At 61.4% G+C, this 24608-nt stretch overlaps 2 protein-coding genes across 7 annotated transcripts; one reads left to right on the top strand and one right to left on the bottom strand.

Moving 5' to 3' along the window:
• Positions 1 to 12: 12 nt before the first annotated feature.
• Positions 13 to 7565, top strand: ABCF1 (ATP binding cassette subfamily F member 1). Its single transcript, XM_055697964.1, is given in 27 exon segments — positions 13 to 164; positions 894 to 940; positions 1008 to 1091; positions 1267 to 1399; positions 1563 to 1597; positions 1794 to 1898; positions 2016 to 2081; positions 2178 to 2243; positions 2348 to 2425; positions 2509 to 2592; positions 2699 to 2824; positions 3354 to 3454; positions 3549 to 3634; positions 3729 to 3868; positions 3938 to 4086; positions 4163 to 4246; positions 4544 to 4668; positions 4780 to 4892; positions 5281 to 5452; positions 5684 to 5758; positions 5902 to 5972; positions 6332 to 6364; positions 6750 to 6890; positions 6892 to 6920; positions 7005 to 7068; positions 7160 to 7232; positions 7338 to 7565. Coding segments are annotated over 27 exon segments (2514 nt in total). The 5' UTR covers positions 13 to 97; the 3' UTR covers positions 7505 to 7565.
• Positions 7566 to 8352: 787 nt separating this feature from the next.
• PPP1R10 (protein phosphatase 1 regulatory subunit 10) lies at positions 8353 to 24459 on the bottom strand. 6 transcript variants are annotated; one of them, XM_055697877.1, is made up of 22 exons: positions 24437 to 24459; positions 23497 to 24020; positions 22202 to 22249; positions 21782 to 21873; positions 19360 to 19478; positions 19162 to 19248; positions 18913 to 19048; positions 18731 to 18782; positions 18574 to 18651; positions 18307 to 18477; positions 18082 to 18184; positions 17802 to 17911; positions 17269 to 17369; positions 17029 to 17176; positions 16788 to 16943; positions 16444 to 16690; positions 14805 to 14880; positions 14469 to 14672; positions 14198 to 14309; positions 12215 to 12310; positions 11700 to 12098; positions 8353 to 9721 (listed from the first exon to the last, which is right to left on the bottom strand). In XM_055697877.1, the coding sequence occupies exons 5-22, from the start codon at positions 19464 to 19466 to the stop codon at positions 9612 to 9614; spliced, it is 2493 nt and encodes an 830-aa protein (XP_055553852.1). In that variant the 5' UTR covers positions 19467 to 19478; positions 21782 to 21873; positions 22202 to 22249; positions 23497 to 24020; positions 24437 to 24459; the 3' UTR covers positions 8353 to 9611. The 6 variants fall into 6 exon arrangements, with proteins under 6 accessions (XP_055553852.1, XP_055553851.1, XP_055553850.1 ...); XM_055697876.1 differs by lacking the exon at positions 21782 to 21873 and having other exon boundaries at positions 22198 to 22249; XM_055697875.1 differs by lacking the exon at positions 21782 to 21873.
• Between the last annotated feature and the right edge of the window lie 149 nt (positions 24460 to 24608).

The raw sequence follows: 24608 nt of genomic DNA, 5'->3' as shown, positions 1-24608 counted from the left end.
GGGCCGGCGAGGTGGCGGACCGGAAGCGGCGCCTCTGCCAGTCGGCGCTCTAGGCGCATCTCTGTGGTTGCGCAGGCGCAGTACGCGGCGCCCGGCCATGCCGAAGGGAGCGCGGCCGGCGGCGGCCAAGCAGGAGGAATGGCGGGGGGAGGGCGATGGGCAGGGTAAGCCGGGGCAGCTGGGGCCCTCCGGCGGCGAGGGAGGGGTGTCAGGACACTCGGGAACTTGGGGGGGAGGGACCCGGGTACCTGGGCCCCTGACAGGAGAGTGAGGCCTGTGGGAGTAGGGGGCTGTGACAGCGGGAGGCCTGGAGTCTTGGGGGGGGGGGGGGAAATGAAGCCCTTGGGGTGGGAATTAGCTCTTTGGGGGCAGGATTTACACTTTGCGGGGTGACTAACACTTTGGGGGCGGATTAACTCTTTTTAGGGGAGGGAATTAACCCTTTTTGAGGAGGGTCTAACCCCAGATCTAAACCCTTTCTGGGGGAATTCACTCTTTTGGGGAACAAATTAAATCTTTCGAGGGGAATTGACATGTTTGTGGGGGGATCAGCTCTTTGGGGGAGGTTAACCATTTTCGGTAGGAAATTAACCCGTCGAGGGGGTAGAATTAAGCTTTTCTGGGGGGCCTTGGGCGCCTCGGTGTGTTGGTGGGGGGGCAAAGCGGATGGGAGGGAGGGGAAGTGCCCAGTCGGCTGGTTCCCCTGGGTCCCGTAGCACGTGGTGGGGGTTGGCAGGGGGCAGCTGGGTCCCTTGTGGTGGTGGGGGGCGCGGGGTGGCCCTGGGCACCTGGGTCCCTCATGGCAGCGTGGGGTGGGTGAGGCAGAGCCTGCCCAGACGCCTGGGGCCTCATGAGTGATGCTGTTTTCCCCTCCCTTCCCACCCGCCACGCAGACCAGCAGGTGAAGAAAGGCAAGAAAGACCGGCGAGGCAAGAAATCGGTGAGCGCTTGACCCCTGACCCCTGACCCTAACCCTGCCACCCCTGACCTCTGCTCTTTGCCCTTAGTTCTTCGAGGAGCTGGCAGAGGAGGAGAAGCCGGCACCCGCTGAGGTCCCCACCCCCTCGGAGAAGGAGGCACCACCCCAACAGGTTCGTTAGGGCTGTGCTAATGAGGAATGTGGAGCTTATTGAGATAAAGAGGTGGGGCTAAGGAGGGTGGGGCTGGGGGGGGGGGGGGGGACATTGGGGTACCTGGGGCTTAATGAATGGAGAGATGACAAGTAATTAAGCAGATGCTTAACGTGTTTTCCCCGCTGTCCCCAAGGCCTCCCGGAAGAAGCGAGACCGGCGGAAAGAGCGGCGGCGGCCAGGGGCAGAGCCTGAGCCTGAAGAAGTAGAGCTTAGCCGGCGCCTGCAGGAGCTGGCAGCTGCTGGCAGTGAGGAAGAGGAGGAGGAAGGTGAGTCCCGCGAGGGTGGGGGGTCCTTTATCACCTTCCCCCCACCCCCAGGAGCAGTGAGTCTGCCTGGGCTAGAGCGTCCCACCAGGAAGCGCTGCTCTAGGGCTTGGCTGACCTGCAGCTCTATGGCTCCTCACTAAACCCATCCCCGTCTCCCCCACAGCACCAGCCCCCAGGAAGGGGGGGAGGAGGAGGAAGGTGAGTGTGCGGGGAGGGTCCCCAAAATATGAAGTGGGCGGGACACCCTGAAAATGGGGAGAAGCAAGAATATGGGGAGAGGAGACTGAGGGAAAGGAGCCAGAATTTGGGTCTGGGGAACTGGGACTCCTGGAAATACTTTGGGGGGAAATAATTTGGGGTCCCTGGTCCACACCCCGTCATGTTCCCCTCCCAGGGTGGCAATGTCTTTGCGGCATTGAGCCAGGAACAGAGTGAGGAGGAGGAGGAGGAAGATAAAAAGGACGAAGGCTCACGGCCCGGCAAGAGCAAAAGCAATAAGGTGGGGGTACCTGGATGCCTGATTCCGCTTAGGGGTGGGGGCACCCCAAAAGCTGGATCATGTTTGAGGGGAGGGGCCTGGATGCCTGGGTCCCCCCTCTCTGACAGTTCCGGGCAGGAGGAAGAGGAGGGTGAGAAGAAGAAGAAAAGCCGGAAGAATGAAAAGACCAAGGCAAAGCGGCAGGTGAAGGAGTGGTTTGGCAGGGGAGGACACCCCAGGGTTGGGGGATCCCCATGCTTTGGGGTCTCACCCCACTGTTCCCCCACACACACACCCCAGGGAAAAGCCCCCAGCGAGGATGAGGCCGAAGGCTCTGATGAGGATGCGCAGCCCAAAGGCGGGAAGGTGAGGGGGTGGGGCAGGGCCGTCCCAGAGGCCTGGGTCGTTTGCGGGGGGATGGGGAGCTGAACCCCACCACCATACTGTGTCTGCGTACCTGCCTGCTGCAGAACAAGTTTACGGCTCTGCGTGATGATGATGATGATGATGAAGATGAGGCCGAAGAGCCCCGGAAGGGCAGCGAGCCTGTGAGTCCCTTGGGATGAGGGGGAGGGGGGAGCCCCCCAAATACTGGGGGCTGATGGCAGGGGGGTGCTGTCCCGTATCACAGCATGAGGAGGAGGAGGAGGCTGGGAGGAAGGCCGAGCCCGACGCCCGCGTCAGCAAGAAGGAGAAAAAGAAGATGAAGAAGCAGGTGAGGGGGGGGGCGGGGGGCAGAGCATGGTTCTAAATGGGTGTGGCCTGTGAGGGCGTGGCTTGGCGCTGACCCCGCCCCTTTGTCTCCCCCCCCGCCCCCCCAGATGGAGTACGAGCGACAGGTTGCTACCATAAAGGCGGCGGCGGCGGCAGGCGAGAACGACTTCTCAGTGTCACAGGCCGAGCTCTCCTCGCGACAGGCCATGCTGGAGAATGCCTCTGACATCAAGGTGACCCTGACACCCACCCTGGGGACCCCCCAGATCCCCCCAAAAGCCCCTCAGGTGGTACCTACTTTCTCCCCGCCTCTGTGAAGTGGTATCTTCCGTGTTCCCCCTCTTACGCTAGAGAGATGGAATCTTCCATCCCCCAGTGGGCTGCATCTGGTACAGAGATGAGCGGAACTGGGATGCACTGTTATATGGGAACGGGGGTGGGGTGGGGGAGGGGGGGAAGTGGGCCGTGCCATTTTATTGGGGGATGGGGGGTTTGGACCATGCCATTGTAGTGGGGAGAAGGGGATTGGGTCACCCCATTATACAAGGAAATGGGGGGGACCAGGGCACACCGTTACAGTAGGGAGGAGAAATAATTCGGCCATACCATTGTGCTGGGGAAAAGGAACGGAGGGTCAGGGGGGCTAGGGGGTCGGGGGGGGGGGGCTGGAGGGGGCAGGGGGCCACAGCTGGGGGGTTGGGGGCTGCCCCATTACTCAGGGGAGTTCCCTGACACCCCCCCCCCCGCCCTTACCTGTCGCAGCTGGAGAAGTTCAGCATCTCGGCCCACGGGAAGGAGCTCTACGTCAACGCTGACCTCTACATCGTGGCTGGGCGCCGCTACGGCCTCGTAGGACCCAATGGGTGGGTGCCCCCCGCCCTTGGGGGGGCTGGGGCGGGGGTAGGCAGGGTCGTTACCCCCCCACCCAGCAGGGTTTAACCCCTCACTCACCTGCAGGAAAGGGAAGACAACGCTGCTGAAGCACATCGCAAACCGGGCGCTGAGCATCCCCCCGAACATTGATGTGCTGCTCTGCGAGCAAGGTGTGCCCAGGGGTCTCGGGGTCCCCTGGATACCTAGCTCCCCCCAAAACACCTGAGCCCCCCCCCCAAAAAAAACCCCTTCCCCGTCCCCCAGAGGTGGTGGCGGATGACACACCGGCAGTGCAGGCGGTGCTGCGCGCCGACACCAAACGACTCCGGCTGCTGGAGGAGGAGAAGCGGCTGCAGGCGATGCTGGAGAAGGGTGACGATGCAGCTGCCGAGCACCTGGAGAAGGTACAGGGACACCTGGGGACATCGGGGACCCCCTGAGGACCCCTCAAAATTACACCCACTGCCCCCCAGGTGTATGAGGAGCTGCGGGCGATAGGGGCAGCCGCTGCCGAGGCCAAGGCGCGGCGTATCCTGGCCGGTCTCGGCTTCAATCCTGAAATGCAGAACAGGGCAACAAGGAAATTCTCCGGTGGGTGGCGGATGAGGGTGTCATTGGCCCGGTAAGTGACGGGGGGGACATTGTGGGGGGGTCACAGATGTGGCTGGGACCCGGTGGTGACACTGCTGTCACCTCAGGGCCTTATTTATGGAGCCGACGTTGCTGATGTTGGATGAACCCACCAACCACCTCGACCTCAACGCAGTCATCTGGCTCAACAAGTAGGGACGTGGGACAAAGAGGGGGGCACAAGGGATGTGGCGGGAGGGTCCCGGGGTGAGGGAGACCCGGCGCTGGGATGTCCCCAGGGTGTGGTGTCCCTGGCGGGGGTTTGGCCTCCCTGATTCGAGCTGTCCCCAAGCGTGGTGTCCTGCCGGATTTCCCCCAAGATGTGACTCCCCCAAGATGTGACTCCCCTATGGAGGGGGGCTTGTCCCTGTGCTGGGGGTTGTCCCCACAGCCAGGGTGTCCCCTCAACGTCCCCACACTTCGATGTCCCCATCCCCCTCCTACCCCAGCTACCTGCAAACCTGGAAGAAGACGCTGCTGGTGGTGTCCCACGACCAAGGTTTCCTCGATGACGTCTGCACCGACATCATCCACCTCGATGCTCAGCGCCTCTTCTACTACCGGGGCAACTACAGTGCGTAAGGGGGGGGGGGGGGTGTCAAGTTGGGGGAGGGGCTGGGGTAATTAGTGGGGGTTACTTGCCCCTCCCAGCCCCCCGTGACGTCCCGCCCGTTGTCCCTCACAGTGACATTCAAGAAGATGTACCAGCAGAAGCAGAAGGAGCTGCTCAAGCAGTTTGAGAAGCAGGAGAAAAAGCTCCGTGACCTGAAGGCTGGTGGCAAGTCCACCAAGCAGGCGGTGAGCGAGGGGAGATCCCTCTGGGATCCATTCCCTTGGGATCCCTTGCCCGCCAGGATCACCACCTGCCCCCAGCATCTCTCTTGTTACCCCGTGTCCCCCCAGATCCCTGCCCTGGGGACCCCCACCCCTCCTGGGATCCCCCTGCCACACAAGCTGCCTCCTCCTCCCTACAGCGGGGATCCACTGCAAGGATCTGGAAGGACCTGGGGGCCAGATTGGTGCCAGGGTGGGGTTACTAGATCTGTTACTCGTTGCGCTCCCCACTCTTTATCCTGCCATGTAGCCCAGCTCCCTGTAAGGGATCCGATGGTGGGTGTGAGGGGGGGCTCAGCAGATCCCAGAGCAGATCCCTGATGAGATCCCCTCCCCCCCCCCCACCCCTCAGGAGAAGCAGACGAAGGAGGCGCTGACGCGGAAGCAGCAGAAGTGCCGGCGGCGGACAGCAGCGGAGGAGGCAGCCGAGGCCCCGGAGCTGCTGAAGCGACCCCGGGAATACACCGTCCGCTTCACCTTCCCCAACCCGCCCCCCCTCAGCCCCCCCATCCTCGGCCTCCACGGTACCCGGGGGGCACCTGGCGGGTTGGGGGGCTGCTCCGGGAGGGGGGGTGTGGGGAAGATATGGGGCACGGGGGGGGTGCTTGGGGGGCTGTGGGGGTTTTAAGGGGCAATTTGGGGAGACTTGGGGCAGCAGAGGGGGGTTATGGGGCTCTGTGGGGCCTCGGGGGGGTGTCGGGGAGCGTTTGGGGGTGTCTAGGCCCCCCCCATCTCAGCCCCCTCCCCATGTGCAGGCGTTGATTTCGGCTACGAGGGGCAGGAGCTGCTCTTCCGCAACCTCGACTTCGGCATTGACATGGAGTCCCGGGGTGAGACCCGACGTAAACATGGGGGGAGGGGGGGGGAGGGACCCCCCCCTGCAATAACGGGGGGAGGGGGCCAGGAGACCCCACAATAACACAGGTCGCCGGGTGTCCCCCCTTTTCCTCTGCTCTCTCCCCCCCCCCCCCAGTTTGTATCGTGGGCCCCAACGGCGTGGGGAAGAGCACGCTGCTGCAGCTGCTCACCGGGCAGCTGACACCGGTATGGACACCCCACCCCACCCCCACCCCCCAAAAAAAATGTGGGGGTGCACCCCAAAAATAGGGTGGGAGGGGGGGGGGGTGTCTTGGTTTGGGGGTTCCTCTGCATTTTGGGGCTCCCCCCGTGTATTTGTGAGGCTCTTGGGGAGCAGGGGAAGACCCTGCATCCCCCCCACCCTGAGGGGTCTGGGGTGCCCCCGGGGATGGGGGGGGCGGGGGGGGGGGGGGCTCCCAGGGTGTTGGCAGGTACAGGGGGGGGCGGGTTGGGGACCCCCCGGTGCCTCTTGGTTGGGGTGAGGGGGGGGCTGGATGTTAGGGTCGTTCCCCACCCCCCCCCCCCAAAGACTATTTTCCTTCCAGACACGGGGGCAGATGCGCAGGAACCACCGACTGGTGAGTAGGGGCGGGGTCTCGGGGGGGCGGGGACTAGGGAGGGGCGGGGTCTCGGGGGGGCGGGGACTAGGGAGGGGCGGGGCCTCTGGGGGTTTAAGATGGGCGCTTTGGCAGGGGTTGTGTCCTGTGGTCATGGAGGCGGGGCTTCCAGGGGGAGGTGTGCAGATGGAGGGCGGAGCGTCTGGGTGGGGGCGTGGCATCCCATCGGTGAGCTTGGGGTGGGGGGCGTGGCCTGTACAGGGGGCGTGGCTTCCCACAGCAGTGTGGCCTTACCCCTGGGGCTGTACCACACAGCGAAGCCAAACTGGGGGGGGGGCGGGGGGGGCGGAGTTAAACCCGGGGGGGTGGCCGGTGGGCGTGGCCTGAGCGCGCCCCTCCCCTGCAGAAAGTGGGCTTCTTCAACCAACAAGCGGCCGAGCAGCTGCGGCTGGAGGAGACGGCAGCCGAGTACCTGCAGCGCAACTTCAACCTGCCGCACCAGGACGCGCGCAAGTGCCTGGGCCGCTTCGGGCTGGAGGGCCACGCCCCACACGCTGCAGATCGCCAAGCTCTCCGGTGGGGGCGGGGACTGAACAGGGGGAGGGGCTCTGGGGGGTGGGCGGGGCTCTGAGCCTGTCCCCTCCCCCCCCTCCCTGCAGGCGGGCAGAAGGGCGCGAGTGGTGTTTGCCGAGCTGGCCTGCCGCGAGCCCGACGTGCTCATCCTGGTGAGTGGGTGGGGGGCGAGGGGGCGGGGCTTGGATGGGGCCACACCCTTCCTGGACCCACCCACCTCCCTCGTTTCCCCTCCCCCACCAGGACGAACCTACCAACAACCTGGACATCGAATCCATCGACGCGCTGGCCGACGCCATCAACGACTATCGGGGAGGTGAGGCGGGGTGATGTCAAGGGGGGGGGGGGTTGGTGTGACATCGGTGTGACGTCATCGTGACGTCATCGTCGCCCGCCCAGCCGTCATCGTGCGCCCGCCCAGCCGTCATCGTGGTGAGCCACGACGCCCGCCTGATCACGGAGACGAGCTGCCAGCTGTGGGTGGTGGAGGAGCAGGGCCTCAGCCAGATCGACGGCGACTTCGACGACTACAAGCGGGAGGTGCTGGAGGCGCTGGGGGAGGTGGTCATCAACCGCCCCCGCGAGTGAGGGGGTGCTGCTGCGGGGGGAGGGGCAGGCAGCCTCTGCACCCCTCCCCCACTAATAAAAAGGACTGGTGCACCAGTGGCTGGAAAGTGCTTTGATTTGGGGGCCGCCGTCAGTGGGTTTCAGAGTGAGCGCTAGCGGGGGGCTTCCCTGACCACCACCATTAGGCTTCAGAGTGAACACCCGCCGCTGTATTTCAGCATCGACGCCGTCGGTAGGTTCCAGAGTGAACGCGCGTAACCCGGTGCTGACATCACTCGTTTTTGGATGTTTTTTTTTTTCCACCAGTTTATTATTAATGTACAAAATATACAAAAGGGGGAGGGGCGGGCGCAGGGCCCCTCCCCCGGCCAAGTTTTCACAGAAAACAGCATCCGGCGCAGCCCCTCCCGCCCCCACCCCCTCAAACACACACACTACCCCTCCCCCACCCAGCGGCGCAGCCCCGGCGGCGGCGTGGTGCACGTGCGAGTGCGAGGGGGGTGAATCAGGGACCCCCCATGGGGGAGAGGGGTGGCCCAGGAGGAGACACACACACCACCACCCACCCCCCCCTCAATGGGGTGGTTCTGACCTCCGGGGGGGTAATTACCCACTGGAAGGGACCATTTCTCACTGGGGGGGGGGTGTGTCAGTGCCCGGCACAGACCATCTAACTTGCAGGGGGGTAATTCCCCCCCCCCCCCCCAGCACACACCATTCTCTGCACGAGGAGGGGGGTAACTACACACAGCAGGGACCATTTTACACCCCCCGGGGGGGGGGGGGGGTAATTACCCCCTGCACATACCATTTCTCCCCAGGGGGATAACTGCCCCCTGGCACCCAACATTTTTTAGCGGGGGGGGGGGGGGGGGGGGGGGGCGGGGCAATACACCCAGCAGGGACCATTTTACAACCCCGGAGGGGGAAGTGCCCTTGGAACACACCATCATTCACTTCAGGGGGGGGAATCGCTCCCCGGCAGGGACCATTTTTTTTGCTGACGGGAGGTGTAATTACCCCCGCCACACATGGGGGAGGGGGGGGGTCACCTTGCCAATCGGCTTTTACCCCGGGGGGGGTGGGGTGTCCTCTTAATGCCCCACTGGGGTGTTTTGGCCCCCAAAACGGGGGAAATTGGGCCCCAGCAGGGTTAATTACACCCTGACAGGGGGGTACTGATACCCTGGGGGGGGATTTACATCCACAGGGGGTTACTTATAACCTGGCTAGCAGCATTTTAACCCCTGGGGGGGGGGTATAAATTAGTGTTGGGGGGTAGTTACACCCTTCTGAGATGCTTTATTTACCCCTCCTGACGGCGTTTGCACCGAGGAGGGGGGCATTAATGCCCTGGGGTGGGCATTTACCCCAGGGCAGGGCTGTTGGTGCCTGGGGGGGGGTGTCACCCACCCCTCGGGGAAGCGGGGGGGGTCTGGCCCCACTGAAGAGGGGATTTACAAACCGTGGGTGGGAATTTACCCCCTGGGTGGGTCATTATGCCCCATATTTATGCCCAGAGAAGATATTTACACCCCACAGATGGGTACTTACACCCTATAGGTGTGGATTTAAGCCCTGGGGGGGTGGTGTTATTTCTGCCCACAGGTGGGTATTTACACCCTGAGGGGGTATTTATCCCCCACAGATGGGTCTTTCTGCCCCACAGGTGGGTATTTCTCCCAGTAGCTGGTCATTTAAACCCCACAGGCAGGCAATTCTGCCCCACAGGTGGGTATTTATACCCCATAAGTGGGTATTTCTGCCCCACAAGTAAGCAATTCTGCCCAATAGGTGGATTTTTACACCCCTCAGGGGGCATTTACACCCCATAGGTGGGTATTTACACTCTGAGGGGGGTATTTCTGCCCTGTAAGTGGGTTCTTTCTGCCCCATAAGTGGGTATTTACGCCCCTCGGGGGGTATTTGCGCCGGGGAAGGACGGGGGGGGGGAGGATTGGAATTGAGCGCCAGGGGCATCACGGAGGCCTCACAGAAGCCATAAATTGGTGGCTGCAGCGCGAGTCTGAGAGGAGGAGGAAGGGGGGCAGGGGAGGAAGGGCAGGAGGAGGAGGAGGAGGAGGAGGGCTGGCGGGCGGCGGCGTGGGAGGAAGGGCGGCGGCGGGCGCTACGGCAGGGGCGGCCCGTTGACGCCGGGGTGGTAGAAGGCACAGTTGTTCTCGTACCTGCAGCTGCCCTTCAGCATGAAGTGGCGACAGACGGCGCGGCTCGACATGTCTGCGTGAGAGAAAAGGGGGGGGGGAAGGCGCGTCAGGCGCCGGCGCCCCGGCCCCACGGCGGCCCCACGGCAGCAGCTCTGGGAGAAGGGGGGATTAGGGGGGGAAATGGGGAGGGGGGGTGTGGGGAGGGGACACCACACACACATGTGGGATCGGCTCTCGGCCTCGCTTGGGGGAGTGGGGTGGCCGTGAGGCAGCAATGGGCCCCACGGTGAACCCCACCGGCCTGGCCCTGAGAGCTGGTGGGGAGCGGGTGCATCTATAGGGCTGGACCCCTTGGTATGGGGCAGCGGTGGAGCCCTATGGCACCGCAGTTTACGTCCTAACGTCAGCTGCATCTATGGGGCTTGCTCCAGCCACGGGGACGAGCCCCACAGCACCCCAATCCCTCCCTGCCCCATAGCCAGGTGCTGGAGCTGCTGTGTCCCTTACGGGGCGGCTGCGAGCCCCACGGCACCTTGACTGCCGCCCCATAGCCTGGCCGCAGGGCCAGGCTGGTCCCTCTGCACGGCTGTGGGGCGGCTGTGGGGCAGCCACGGACCTGCACGGTCCTCGAGCTCTGCTGGAGAGCTGGGCCGGTCCCTGTGCACGGCTGTGGGGCAGCCCCATAGATGCCGAGCTCCACCTCGCCCCCGCACTGCGCTGCAGCTCAGGACGCCGTGGGGCAGAGTGCCCTGGGCCAGGCCCTGTCAACAAGGTGGCCATGGGGCACCAAGGCAGCTCCCAGCATGCCTTGCAGCTCCCCCTAAACTACAACTCCCAGCATGCCTTGCTGCCACCCTAGGCTTGGTCTTAACTCCCAGCATGCCTTGCAGCTCTCCTAACAGCTGCCCTGCCCCTCCCGGCCTGCCCCACGGCCCACCCCGGAGCCACACCACCCTTCCCGGAGCTGGACTTGGCTCCCAGCATGCCTTGCTGCCCACCCTAGACCTGACCTGCTCCTCCCAGCATGCCTTGCTGTCCTAGCGCTGGTATCAACTCCCAGCATGTGTTGCGGCCTTGCCCTAGGCTGGTGTAAACTCCCACGATGCCTTGCGGCCCCTTCTAGAGCTGGTGTGAGCTCCCATCATGCCTTGCATCCCGCTCTAGAGCTGCTCTTAGCTCCCAGCATGCCCTGCACCCTGCCCTAGGCTGGTCTTAACTCCCATGATGCTTTGCAGCCTGCTCTAGAGCTGCTCTTAGCTCCCAGCATGCCTTGCTGTCCTAGCACTGGTCTTAACTCGCAGCATGTTGCGGCCTTGCCCTAGGCTGGTGTGAACTCCCATGATGCCTTGCAGCCCACCCTAGAGCTGGTTTCAACTCCCATCATGCCTTGCCGCCCCTCTTAACACTGGCATGAACTCCCAGCATGCCCTGCGGCCTGCCATAGAGCTGGTTTCAACTCCCATCATGCCTTGCGGCCCCTCCTAGCGCCAGTGTGAACTCCCAGCATGCCCTGCAGCCCCTCCTAGAGCTGCTCTTAGCTCCCAGCATGCCTTGCGGCCCCTCCTAGAGCTGGCTTCAACTCCCAGCATGCCCTGCGGCCTGCCCTCGCGCTGGTGTGAACTCCCAGCATGCCTTGCGGCCCACTCTAACGGTAACTCCCATCATGCCCTGCGGCACCCCCCCCTCCCCCAGCACCCCAGCTGCCCTGGGGGCGCGGGGCGGGGTCCCTACGCTCCCAGCATGCCCTGCGGCCGCCGTGGGGGGGTGGGGGGTGTTCTCCTCTCTGCCGCCCCTGCCCTAGAGCCCCATGGGGGGCCGGCGCCAGTCGGGGCCTCGGCCCCACGGCCCGGGGGGCTCGAGGGGCTGGAGGGGGTGGGGAGGGGGCTCCCCCCCCCGCCACCGGGGCAGGAACGGCGGGTGGGGGCGGGGGCGGGGAGGGGGCACCCACAGGCCCCTCCCAGCCGGGGCCGGGCCCGCCCCACAGCCAGGCCCCACAGCCGCCGCCCCCCCCCCCCCTCGCGGGGGGGGCCCCCCCGCCCCCCCGCATTTACCTCCTCCGTGACCTCCGCCGTGGCCCCGGGGGTGCTCGCCGGGGTGGCCTCTGCCGTGATCGCCGTGGCTACCGGGGGGCCCCCCCCTTGCGCCGCCGCCGCCATTTGGGGGGCCCCCGTTGCGACCCCCCCCTCCGCCGCCGCCACCACCGCCGCCGCGGCATCGGTACGGGGGTTCGGCGCCGCTACGGCCGCGGGGGCGGTGAAAGGGGCCCCCCCCCGGCATGCCGCCGCCGCCGCCGCCGCCGTGAGGGCCACCTCGGAGGTTTCCCCCCCCTTCCGGCGCTTCCCAAAAATCGCCGCCTCGTTGGGGGGGGGGCGGCCCTAAAAGTCGGGGGCCACCTGGGATCCCCGGACCTGGGGGGAGGCCAGGTCCCCCCCCACCTCCTCCGTGGGGTCCTGCGAGGGGAAAAAAAAAAAAAAAAGAAAAATAAAAAAAAAATAAGGGAGGGGGAAGGAGGGGGGATTGCAGGTGCCCCCCCACCCCCACCCCATCACCCCCCGGTGGCACTTACCCGGCATGGGCCCCCCCGGCGGGAAGTGCTGCATGGCCTTGGGGCCGGGCGGGAAGCCGTTGGCCATGGGGCCGGGGCCCAGCAAGCCGTGGGGCACTGCGGGGAGAAATGGGGGAGGGGTCAGTAAGCAGAAGGACCCCCGCCCCCCCCCCCCCTCGAGCCCCACGGGTCCCCCCCGCCAAGCAGGGGACAGTGGCTGGTGGTCCCACAGTGCCCCGCCCCCCCCCCCCCCCCAAAGTGCCCATAAGCAGGGAGATGTCCCCAATTCAAAGGGACAGCTGCCCCCCCCGGGGCACATCAGATGTCCCCAAGTTAAGGGGACCCCCCCGTGTCACCCCAGAGGGGTCCCCCCAAGTTAAGGGGACCCCCAATACCCCTCCCATGGCACCCCAGAGCGTGACAAGGTCCCTGATAGCACCCAGAAGTGTCCCCAAACCAAGGGGACCCCCAAACCCCCATGTCACCCCAGGGGACAGGGGGTCCCTGGCAGTGCCCAGAGCTTGTCCCCAAATTAAGGAGACCCCAAAATCCCCCGTGTCACCCCAAAGGACACAGGGTCCCCAACAGCACCCAGAGTGTGTCCCCAAAATGAGGGGACCTCCATACCCCCTCCTCCCCGTGTCACTCCAGTGTCCCCAAATTAGGAGGACCCCCGTACCTGCCTGTGTCACCCCAGAGGGCGACACAGGGTCCCCCATGGTCCCCAAATCAAAGGGACCCCCAATACCCCTAGTGTCACCCCAGAGGTGGGCACGGTGACGACGGCCATGTCCCCGGGGTTAAGGGGACACAGCCCCCCCTCCAAGTCACTTCCCAGCAGAGAGGGGACAGGTATCCAGTGACGGGACCCCAATGTCCCCCCCCACGTCCCCAAACCCAGGGGACATCCAAGTCACCCCCCCAGGGGAGGGGACAGACATCAATACTTCCCTCCCCGTGTCACCCCCCTGACACAGGGGACACATCACTGGCAGTGGCCCCACAGGGACAGCTGGGGACACGTGTCACCGATCCCCAAGCCGTGCCCCCCCCCCCCCTTCAGGTGCCCCCAGGTCCTCAAGCTGAAGGGACATTCGCCCCCCAGTGTCACCCCACAGCATGTCCCCAAATCAAGGGGACTCCCAGGGTAAGGGACAAGGTCCCTGGCACGTCTTGGAGCTGAGGGGACCCCTCTGTCACCCTGAGGTGGGGGACAGGGTCCCCAGCACTGCCTGGAGCACGTCCCCGAGCTTGAGGGGACCCCCATGTCACACCAGGGCAGGGCACAGTGTCACCACACGTGTCCCCAAGCGAAGAGCAACCTTGATTCCCTGCCAGGGCGCTGGACAGTGTCCCCAGGCGTGTCCCCAAGCCAAAACCACACTCTCACGTCACTGCCAGGGCGCTGGACAGTGTCCCCAAGCCAAGAGCAGTCCCACATGTCCACTAGGACACGAGACAGTGTCCCCAATGGTCCCTTGAGCATGTCCCCAAGTGAGAGCACCCCCACATCCCCATCAGGGCACTGAGCAGCATCCCCAAGCATGTCCCCAAGCCAAGGGCAGCCCCCTGTCCCTGCTGGGGGAGGGGACAGCGTCCCCAAGCCAAGGGCAGCCCAATATCCCCATCAGGGCACTGAACAGTGTCCTCAATTGTGTCCCCATCACGTCCCCAAAACAAGGACATCCCTAAGTCCCTGCTGGGGCAGGACACAGTGTCCCCCTCGTGTCCCCAAGCCAAGGACAGCCCTGTGTCCCCCTTCTGGGGAAGGGAAGAGCGTCCCCGACTGTGTCCCCAAACCAAGGACACCTCTATGTCCCCACTGGGGTAGGGGACACTGTCCCCAAGCCAGGGACACTCCTGTGTCCCCTCAAGGGCAGGGACCAGGCTCCCAGCGGTCGCCCACCCCTCCCCCCCACGCTCCTCGGGACACCCCCCACCCACCCCCATTGACGGGGCTGTCCCCACCGGTGACTGGATGTCCCCACCGTGTCCGTCACTCACCTCCACTTGGCCCCGGCGGCTGAGCCTGCAGATTTCCCAACAAATGTTTGATTTTATCCGAATAATCCGGTTGCTTCATCAATTCCTCCGCTTTGTGGGTGCTGGGCCCACCCTGGTGGGGGACACATGGAGAGTGAGTGGTGGGGGAGGGGGAAAAACCCAAGGGGTGACCTCCTTCCCCCTCCCCCGCAGCGCCGCCGCCGCCCCCCCCTTGCTGTGTCACCCTGGTGGGGGGTGGCTCTGTGCTGGGGACGAGGGAGGGGACAGTTACCATGATGGAAGTGAGGATCTCCTGCATGTTGATGGGGGCGGCGGGCGCTGGCCCCTGGGGGCTTTTACCAGCCCCCACGCTCCCCATCAGGTTGGCCAGCACCGGGGGCAGCTTGGCACCGGCACCGCCGGCGGCGTCCAGGGAGGGCGAGGCCGCGCCGGCTTCCAATCCTTCGGGATAGGCGACCTCCTCGGCAGAGCAATCCTGGGGAGGGCAGAGATAGGGGTGAGGGGCGAAGGGAAAAGGGGGGGGGGGGGGGGGGCTGCACTATTTTTGGGGGGGTGGCGGGGTGGGGGGGGCTATGGCGGCACGGCACGGCGCGGCAGCGGCACTTACCTCATCCAGAGGGATCAGCTTGGGCGGCAGCGGTTCGTAGGATTCCGGATCAGGTTCGTGAGGGCTGTCTGGGACGCTGTTGGGGGGAGGGGGGAAGGGAAAGGAAGGGGGGGGGGGGGGGTGTCAGAGGTCGATGGATCCCTGGGATCCACTGCCATCTGCCCCCTCCCAGGGGATCCTTGAGGATCTGGACCGCCAACAGCCTTCCCAGCTCTAGATCCTGGGTGTCCCCCCAAGACTTTGGATCAGCGGGGATCCTGTGCTTACCCCTACAAATATTACAGATCCTCAGGGGTCCTGTGTGCCCCCACAAAAGACTTCAGATCCTCGGGGATCCCATCCATCCGTCTTTCCCTCCTCTCCTCCCCCGCCCACCACTTTGGATCCTCAGGCTCCACAACGCTCCTCCTCCAGGCACCAGATCCTTGGGGATCCCAGGAGATCTGGGCTCCAGCAACCTGCTCCCCTCCCACCCAACTCTGAATCCATGGGGAGTCAGGTCCCAAAAACCTCCCCCTTGGCTCTGAACCCTCACAGATCCCAGAGGATCTGAGCCTCAAACTCCTCCCCTACCCCCCCTTCTGGGTCCTCAGGGATCCCAGGAGATCCGGGCTCTGTAAATCTCCCCCGTGGCCCTGGATCCTCACTGATCCCAGCAGATCTGAGCCCTCAAAAGCCCTCCCACTAGCTTAAGATCCTCAAAGATCTCAGGGAATCTGGGACCCAAAAACCTCTCCCCTCCAGCTCTGGATCATTGGGCATCCAGGCTTTAGAAACCTCCCCCCAGGATCCTCTGGGATCCCAGAGAATCTGGGCCCCCAAAATCTCACCCCACCAACTCTGGATTCTCTGGGATCCCAGGGAATCTAGACCCCCAAAACCTCCCTCGCAATGCTCTAGATCCTTAAGGAAGATTTGGGGCCCAGTCATCAGCTCATCCTTTCAGACCCCCAAAGATCTCAAGAGGATCTGGTGCCAGCAACCTCCCCTCAGCCTCTAGATCCACAGAGATCCAGACTGGCACGGTCTCTGCCCAGCCCCTGCATCCCCTATAAATCCTCACGCTGGGGGCAATCGACCCTCTAACCCCACTGATCTGCGGGGGCTGGGGCTCACACCCCCACCCCACCCCACGATTTGAAGCTCGTACCCAGCCTCCCGCAACAGATCTGCGGGGATCCTGGTGACACCCAGCTCCAGACCCCAGGGGGATCCTCAAGGGATCTGAACTCCAGACACATTCCACAGCCCCTGGCACAAGGATCCCTGAGGCAGCACCATAAAGGTGCCTCATACGTGCTCAATCCCCTGGGAATCCCGAGTGGATCCAGAGATGCAGGCTCTGGATCCTCAGGGTCCCCTGGGGATCCCAGCTCCATCACCCTCCCAACAGCATCTCCACCCAGGACACCTCTGCAAACCCTCACACTGGGGAGGATCAACCTCATTGATCCTTGGGAGTGGGATCAGGGTGCTGATGGGATCCCCTGGGGTGATCTGCCTCCCAAGTAGATCAAAAGTAAATCTAAAGGCAGGGCAGCAGGGGGGTTGCAAGGACAGGGGGAACCTGGAGTTCCTGTATCAAGAGCAGGCCCTTCCCGGGACTGGGCGGACAGGGGAGCCCAAGGGATCTACTCACCTCTCCTTGGACAGGAAGATCTCCTGCAAGATCCCTTTCTCTCTCTCGGCCTGAGTGAAGCGTTCCCGGCTGCCGCTGCCCGGCACCACGAGGGGAGCGGGGAGATCCAGGAGCTTGGGATAAAGCCAGGGCACCTTCTCCTCCATGGTGTCGTGGCTGAGGCGCCGGGCGGTCTCAAAGGCCTGGCGATCCATCAGCATCTCCCGCTTGGCCGCTTCCCCAAAATCCTTGATCTTGTTGACGTTGACTGTTGGGAAGGGACAAGTGTCACCCCTACAAGCCTGGGGACACCAAGGTGCGTGGGGACGGACACACACAAGGCAGGGGGGAGGGACGGCGCTCACCTCGCTCGGTTTCGTCCAGTTCGAAGTAGAAATACTCGCGGAGTTTGCTCTCTTCTGGCCAACTCACCGTTTTCTTTTTCCGACCTTTTTTGGTGAGCTGGCCGCCTTCCGCTGCATTTTCGGTGGCTTTGGCGTCACCGCTCACCTCCGCTGAGCCTGTGGGAGGAACCAGGGGGGGCTCAGCACCCACTTTAACCCCCCTGAGCCACAGGTTTCCCCCTTCCTCGTCACCCCAACTTACACGTCTCCATCGGCTCCGGCACTTCCACGGCCGGTACTGGCGTGCCGGGCCGATCCGTCTCCATCGGCTCCGAAGCAGCAGTTGGCTCCGGGGAGGAAGGTTTGGCAGAGCTGGCTTCAGGAGCTGGCTTCCCCTCGAAGGGACTGGGCTGGGGGGGGCGGAGAGGGGGTGGGGTGGTTATTATCTGGGACCCTGGTATCTGGGGAGGGAACCCCGGTATCTGGGGGGGCTCCTCCTCACCTTGGCCGCTGTGGGGGACAAGACTTTCTTCTTCTTCTTAATCTTGATGCCGGGGATGGGAGCAGAGTTGAGGGCGTCAAGGAAGCCGAGCCCTTCCATGGCTGCGGGAAAAAGAAGGGAGGTGTCACCCAAACCCCCCTGCATTATCCCCAAAAAGGCGCCTAAATCGTCCCCCAAAAACAGGATCCAAAGCGTCCCCAAACTGGTACCCAAATCGTCCCCAAAACAGCACCCAGGTATCACCCAAAACCACTCAGACCGTTCCCTAAAACGCACCCAAATCACCCCGTAAAATGGCACTCGGTGTCCCCCAAAACAGTACCTGAACTGCCTCCCAGAAGGCACCCAGCTGGCACCCAGCACCACCCCCAGTATCCCCCCAAAAAGGACACCCAAGGTGCCCCTCAAACAGGCACCCCACCTGCTCCCCGAAACAGCACCCATGTGTCACCCAAAGCCACCCAAATTGTCCCCAGAAAGGCCCGCAGTGTCTCCCAAAACAGCACCCAAGTTGTCGTCCCCCCCCAACTCACGTTGGGGCGGGATGATCTTGACTTTGATCTCCTTGGTGGCGTTGGGTGCTGTGTTCAGGGGTTTGTATTTCTTCTCGGCAGGAGGAACATCTCCAGGAAGGGACGAAATGCTGCGGGACAGGGAAGGACACAGGTCGCTCACAGGGAAGGACCCCAAAACCAGCCCACAGCTCTCCAAAAAGGGGTCAGGCTTCCCCAGAAGCAGCCCTGAAACCCCAGAGCGGTCCCAAGACCACCAGGAGTGGCCCCGAGACCCCCCCAAAAGCCGCCCCAGACTCACTTTTGCCTCTTTATGGGCATCGGTTTCAGATTGTATTTATCGGCAGTTGAAGAAGAGTTCATTTTCTTCACCGGTGCTAACGAAGGTGTCTCCATTTCCAGCCCTGTTGGGAAGGGATCGTTAGCGCATCTCCTTCCAGCACACCACGACTGAGCACGGCCCCTCGAACAGCCCCCAGAAAGCACCAACTCCCCCCGCGCCGCCCCACAGGAGAGCGGGAATTACCAGTGGAGCGGAATTTGGCATGGCTGGGAGCGGTGGTCCGCAGCGATTTAGGTTTGTCCCGCTTCTTCTCTGGCATCTCCTCAGTTTTTGCCTCAGTTTTAGCTTCCTGGGGTTTCTCTTGGACGGGTGTTTTGCTTTTACTTTCCTCTTTCCGCTTCTTTTTATCCCGTTCTGGGGAGGGGAGAAGGGAAAGACGGGAAAAGGGTTTAGATGCTGGCATTAGACTGAAGAGGGGAGGAAGAAGAGGGGGCGCGGGGGGGTGCTCACCGGTGGGCTGGGCGCTGCTCTGGGAGCGGATGACACCCATCCAGTCGCTGACGAGGATGGAGGCAAGGCGGCGCAGCTCTGCGGGGCAAGAAGGGGTTAACGGAAGGATTCAGGGGGCTTGGGGTGGGGGTCTGAGGGGGTTTCGAGAGCTGCTCACCTTCATCGTCGCTGGATTTGCTGAGCTGCTTCACAAGCTTGGCTGTGTTGTTCTGGAAAAGACGGAGATGTGCAGTGAGGGGCAACGTCCGCGGGGATTAAAGTCACCCCAGGGGGGACATAAACCAGCCAGGGGGACACAAAAGCCACCCGGCGGGGGGGACACACAAAAGCCACCCCGACCTGTTTGAGGTGGTCAACAGTGAGGGGTAGGTGCTGCAGGGTGAGGAGGATCTGCTGCAGGAAGGGGATGTTGTTGGAGGCTTTGGAACTGGTGAGCCACGTGTTGAGCAGCTTGTAACCCCCGATCCGGATAAATCTAGGGGGAAAAAAAAACGGGAAGAAAAATCCATCAGGATCCAGGCAGGAAGGGGTGCCCCCCCCAAATCCTGCTCTCCCTGGACCCCCCAGATCCCCCCTCGCTGCTCTTACTTAGCCAGGATGTCCTGCGCCCGCGTCTGCAGCAAGATATTCAAGTAGATGCAGCGACTCACCATCTTCTGCGAGTCCTTCATTAAGCTGGGTAACGAGAAAGGAGGTGTCAGACCCCCCCAAACGCCACAGGGGCACTGCGGGGGGGGGGGGGGGGAGGGGGACACACGACACACAAGGGACATTTTGGGGACTCACTTGAAGATTTTGGCGATGCCTTCCATGCTCTTGACCTCGCCATCGCGGCCCAGGAAGCAGTCCAAGCCCTTGAGGAGCTCCTTGGGGTCGATGGGGCCCGAGCCCATGGCAGAAAAGCCCTGGGGGTGGCGGGTGGAAGAGGAGGGGGGGGGGATTAGGACAGCAATGACAACCCCCATGTCCGTCCCCCCCACCAAGCTCCGTGTGGCTGTTCCAAGCGCTGCCCCCTCCCCACTTTTTGTCCCCTTTGAGAGGGTAACAAAGAGAAAAACCCACCCCCGGAAAAATTCTTGACCCCAAAGAGGGAGAAATCGCCCCCAAAACGTGGCTCTTGCAGCCAAGGGGGTGTCCAAGGGACCCCCAAGGGATCCCGAGGGGGTGTTACCCCCCCGCCTTCCCCCGGAGGTGACAGCACGGTGACAAAGTGGCCCCCATTTGTGTTTTTAATTGACGCTGCCACCCTAAGGCACAGAGACAGCAGCTTCTGGTCACAGCAGGGGACAGAACCCCTCACCGGGAGCAGGACGAGGGTCCTGGGGGAGGCACAGCACCCCCATTTTTAATCACACACACACACCGGCTTTACCCCAAGGGTTAATTAATGAGTCGGCACTTAACAAAGAGCAGAGGCCGAGGCAAGGAAGGACGGAGGCGCAAGGGAGAGGGGGACAGCAGTGACGGCGCAAGCTTTAGGGGTGTCATGTCCCCTCCCCGATCCAGGGCACAATTAAATCCAACAACTAACGAATCAGCTGTTAATTAGCAAGCTAATAATTAGGGCCAGCACCCTCCTAACAACCTGGCGTCCATCAGGTGCCTGACCTTGATCCAGCCTGACCTGCCGAGGGGGGATTTCATCCTGCTGACATCAGCGAGCTTCTTAATTACAGCTAATTAGAAGCTTCTCTAGCTTAATTATGCCCCAGTTTTGCTAACGAAGGCGGAAACATGGCAGGGCTGGGTGGATTTTTTTGGGTGGGGGGGAGTGAAAACAGCCCCAAAACACCACTAGCTTGGGGGGGGAGGCCTGAAAAACATCCCCATTTTTAGGGTGGGGAGGTGGCACCCAGCCCCCATTTTCTCCTCACAGCAAAGACTTAACGAGCTGGGACTTCGTTAAGTCCCCCCTGCTCAGGCTGATTAAAGGATACAGGCGGCGGAGCCCCCCCCTCCCCCTTCTTGGGGGGGTATAATTTTTTTTCGGGGGGGTCAGCAAGCCAGGCACGAGCCGCCCCTCTGAAAAGACACAAGAGCAAGTTAATTTGAGCACAACCCCTCCCAAAATACCACCCCCCCTCCCCTCCCCCCAAATCCTCCACCAATTAAAGGGGGGGCAACTTATTTTCACCCCAAATTGTTGTTGGTTTTTTTTTTTTTTAAACACAAAGGTCCCTTGTAACCTTCGACACACACCCCCCACCGATGAAAAGCAGCCAAGACCCAGCCTGGTGGCTTGCTATTTTGAGGGGGGGGGGACACCCCGCACGTGTGTCCCTGAGGCCACCACCCAGGTGACAAGGAGGCCCACAGCCCTGTCCTGGTTTGGGGTGGGGTCTTTGTACAACCCCCCCCCTCCCCCAAAAGAATTTGGGGGTTCACCCCCCCATCCTGAGGCTGGGGGGGGTGGGGGTGGGTCAAGCAGAAGCAAACACCGACCCGACACCCCCCTCCCCGGCCCCTCCACGTGGGGGTGAAACTGCTCAAAACCCAACCCGGCAGGGGTTAAAGGGGTGGGGGGGTGGGGGGCCAGAAAGCACCCAGCACCCCCCAAGGAGGTAAAGCATCTCCCCAGAGCGGAGGGGGCTACATCTCACCCCGCCCCCCCCCCCCCAATCGACCTGGGGGAGGCACCCTGGCCTGGTGTAGCCCTGCCACCACCCAGCCACGAGGCCGAGGAAGGCCTGACCCCCACCCCCCACCACCACTACATTTTTACGCCGCTTTCACTTATTATTTCCCCACCAAAACCGGTTTCCTGGGGGGACAGAACCCCCATTTTCAACACGGAGTGGGGGTCACACTGACCCCAAAACCGTGGGTCAGAGAGGGGCTGCCCGCTGTGCCCCCCCCCCCCCCCCCCCCAAGGGAAATGCTACCACTGGAAAGAAAAGGGCTCTTCCCCCACACACATCAGGCTCTTAATTTGGGAGGAAATCAATAAAAAATTAATCATTTTATTAACAAAATTTTAAATTTTTTCCTGGTTTTCACCAAAGTCCTTCTGATTAGGGTGTCAAGTGTTTGCCCAGGGCTGGGGGCAAAGGGGGGGAATAGATCCCGACCCAGCACAGCATCCGCATGCACCAGGAGACGGATGGTAAAGAAAAAAAGGGGGATTTTTTTTTTTAATTTTTTAATTAAAAAATAGATATAAATGAAGGTTGTGAAATGTAATTAAGACCAGAAAGGTTTTTTTGCTTACCCGGCGGGTTGCAGTTGTTCCCCTCCCTTTTGCTGAAGTAAAACCAAGTTCCCTTCGCTTCCTAAGCCTGCACCGCACACAGCACCTCCGCGCTGCCAAAACGGGGCAAATTCATTGAAAATCGGGAAAAAATATAGGATTTTTGGGGTGCGCCCCCCCCAATTGACTTCTTTGGGGGGGGGGGTGAAGCCCAGTGATAGCATTTCCCTGTCACGATAAATTAAAGGTTATAAGTTGCTCGAGGATGCTGTTCCCCCCCCCCCTCCCCCCCAAAACCGCCACCCAAAGCCACCAGGGAGGTCCCCCAAAAAAAGGGGAAGAAAGGGAAAGATGGAGGGGGGAGTAAAAAAAAAAAAAAAAAAAAAGAAAAAAAAAAGACCCTGTTTTTGAGGAAGAAAAGGGATTTTTGGCACAACCTACAAAAGAAGCAGCGGCCCGTAGGGTCCTATTCTGTACGGCACCGGGATCCTGCAGATGAAAGCCGGAGGGGGGGGTACGGTTAGAGCGGGATGGGAGGGGGGGGTGTCAGGATAAATTGGGGGGGGGAGAATAAGGGTGAGGAAGATATGGGGGGGCCCCCGGCACGGTGGGAGGGGTTTGCCAAGAGCCGGTTGCATCAGCCAGGGCCGGCGGCGAGGCCCAGGCGCCATTTTAGAAGCCGAAAAAATAAAAATCAAGTTTGGGGGGGTGAGGGTTGGGGGGGTGGGGGGGAGACGACACACACAAATATAAATATAACGACCCCCCCCCCGCCCCACCACCGCGCGACACCTACGCCAATTAAAACAGAACCATTAAATCCGCGTGGATCAGGGGGTTTGGACCCCCCCCCCCCAAATGCAAAGGGGCTGCAGTGCCCCCACACACACCACGGGGCAGGGGGGGGCAACCTGTGAAATAAATATCTAGGAAAAAAAACAGGGGAAGGGGGGGGAAAAGAAGGAAAATGAGTAAAAAAACAACGAAAAAAAAAAAAAAACCATTAAGACAAAGAGCAGGCGAGCGGCCACGCCATCTTGGCCCCAAAGCTCCCCGAGTCGGGCTCTTGGGCTGTTTTTTTGGGGGGTGGGGGTATTTTTGTTGGTTTTTGTTTTTTTTTTTTTTAAAGCCAACCTGGGGTTTTTTTGCATGAAAAAAGCCGGTTTTGGGGCAAAGCTAAGCCTGCCTAGCAATCTTTATTGCTAGATTGCACACCCCCCCCAGCCCGCCTTTAACCGCCCCTCCGCTCCCCAACCTTCTCCCTCCCTCCCCGCATTCCTCTGCGCAAAACAATCCTAAAATGGCACCTAAAAAACAAAAAATGTAAAATAAATCATCCTTTTTAACATTGGATTTGCAAAATCAACCCGGATTCCACGAGTTTTAACAGCCGCCCCGCAATCTTTATGTACAGATTGCTCGCTCGGGTCCCCAATTTCCGTCTCCCCCGCAAAAACCCAAGCGATTTCAGGATATTTTGAGGGTCTTTCTCTTTTTTTCCCCCCTTTTTGGTTTTTGCGTGGGAGCTCATGAACCCTCCGCCACCGGCTCCCACGTCTTTTTGAAAATACCCCCGAATTTGAAGGTTTAACCACCTTTCAGCAAAGCCTACGTCCTCCTCAAGCACACAGTTGGGGCTCTTCCTCCCATTATTTTTTCTCTTTGGTACCAATAAAGGGGTTTGGGTTTTTTTTTTTTTTGAGGGGAATTCAGCTGGTTGAAAATTCAACACTTACTATCCAATTAATTTTCTTGCCGACAGCGCTTCAAGGTTTGGATTTTGGCATTGGTGGTGTTATCAGAGCAAAAAAAGAATTGCTTTGTTTTTGGTCATGGCTTTAAAAAAACGCAGCAACTTTTTTTTTTCAGCTTGATGGAAGTTTTGGGGGGGTTTGTTGGTTTTTTTTTCTCTAAAGGGGTGGTTTTGTCGAGCTAAATGATGGAAAAAAATAAAAAAAAGTTGCTGGAATTAAAAAAAAAAAAGGGGGGATTTTGCCTTTGTTTTTGGGGGGAAAGAAGAGGGAGAATATGTTTTTAAGTGGCAGTTTCCTTCGAGTTTGAAACGGCTTCCCAAGGACGGTCCAAAGGACGGAGGCTGCGATGGCGGCTCTTCCACGGCACCGGGATGGGAGCGGGAAGGGGGGAAGAAAGCTTTTTCTTCCCCGCTTTTTTGTATTTTTTTGTTTGTTCGTTTGTTTTTTGTTTGTTTGTTTGTTTTTCTCGTGGTAAAGGCGACGGCGTCTCTCAAGAGCAACCAAACCTGGAGCGGGGAAAGGAAAAAAAAAAAGGGGGGTGGGGGGTGGGCACAATAAATAAAAAAAATAATGGAAAAAAAATTAGAAGCAAAGAAGAAAGACACGAAATGATTAGCAGTCATTATCCCCGGTGAGAGATTTAAAATTTTAAAGGGGGGAAAGGGCAGAGTCAAAAAACCGAGGAAATCGCCCTTGGGAGTGGGGGAAGGGGTGGTTTCACCTCAGCTCTGAGGGGAAACGGGAGGGCTGAGGGCCCCATCCCCCCCCCGGCCGGGCTAAGCAGGCTGAGGGACGCCATTTTCTAAAGGCAAAAGGACGCTGGCCCAACAAAAGGGCCCCCCCCCAGCGCCATAAAAAAGGGGGGGTGAAACCCCCCCTACCTCCCCCCGCCGCCCCGCCGTAGCTCTCTACTCACCTCCACCTCCACCCAGCCCTCAGAATGGCGGCGAAAGGCGCGGGCGGAGCTATTTATAGGGCGCCCCGCCCGGTCGGGCGGCCCGCCCCGTCCCCCGCCCCGCCCGGCCAATCGTCACAGCGCAGCCCCCGCGCGCCTGCGCCGCCCGCCCCGCCCCGCCCTTCCCCCCGCCCTCCCT

The sequence above is a fragment of the Falco cherrug genome, chromosome 21 (genome assembly GCF_023634085.1).
Source record: "Falco cherrug isolate bFalChe1 chromosome 21, bFalChe1.pri, whole genome shotgun sequence".
Lineage (NCBI taxonomy): Eukaryota > Metazoa > Chordata > Aves > Falconiformes > Falconidae > Falco > Falco cherrug.
Note: the sequence above shows the minus strand (reverse complement) of the source record. Positions and strands in the feature narration are given on the sequence as shown.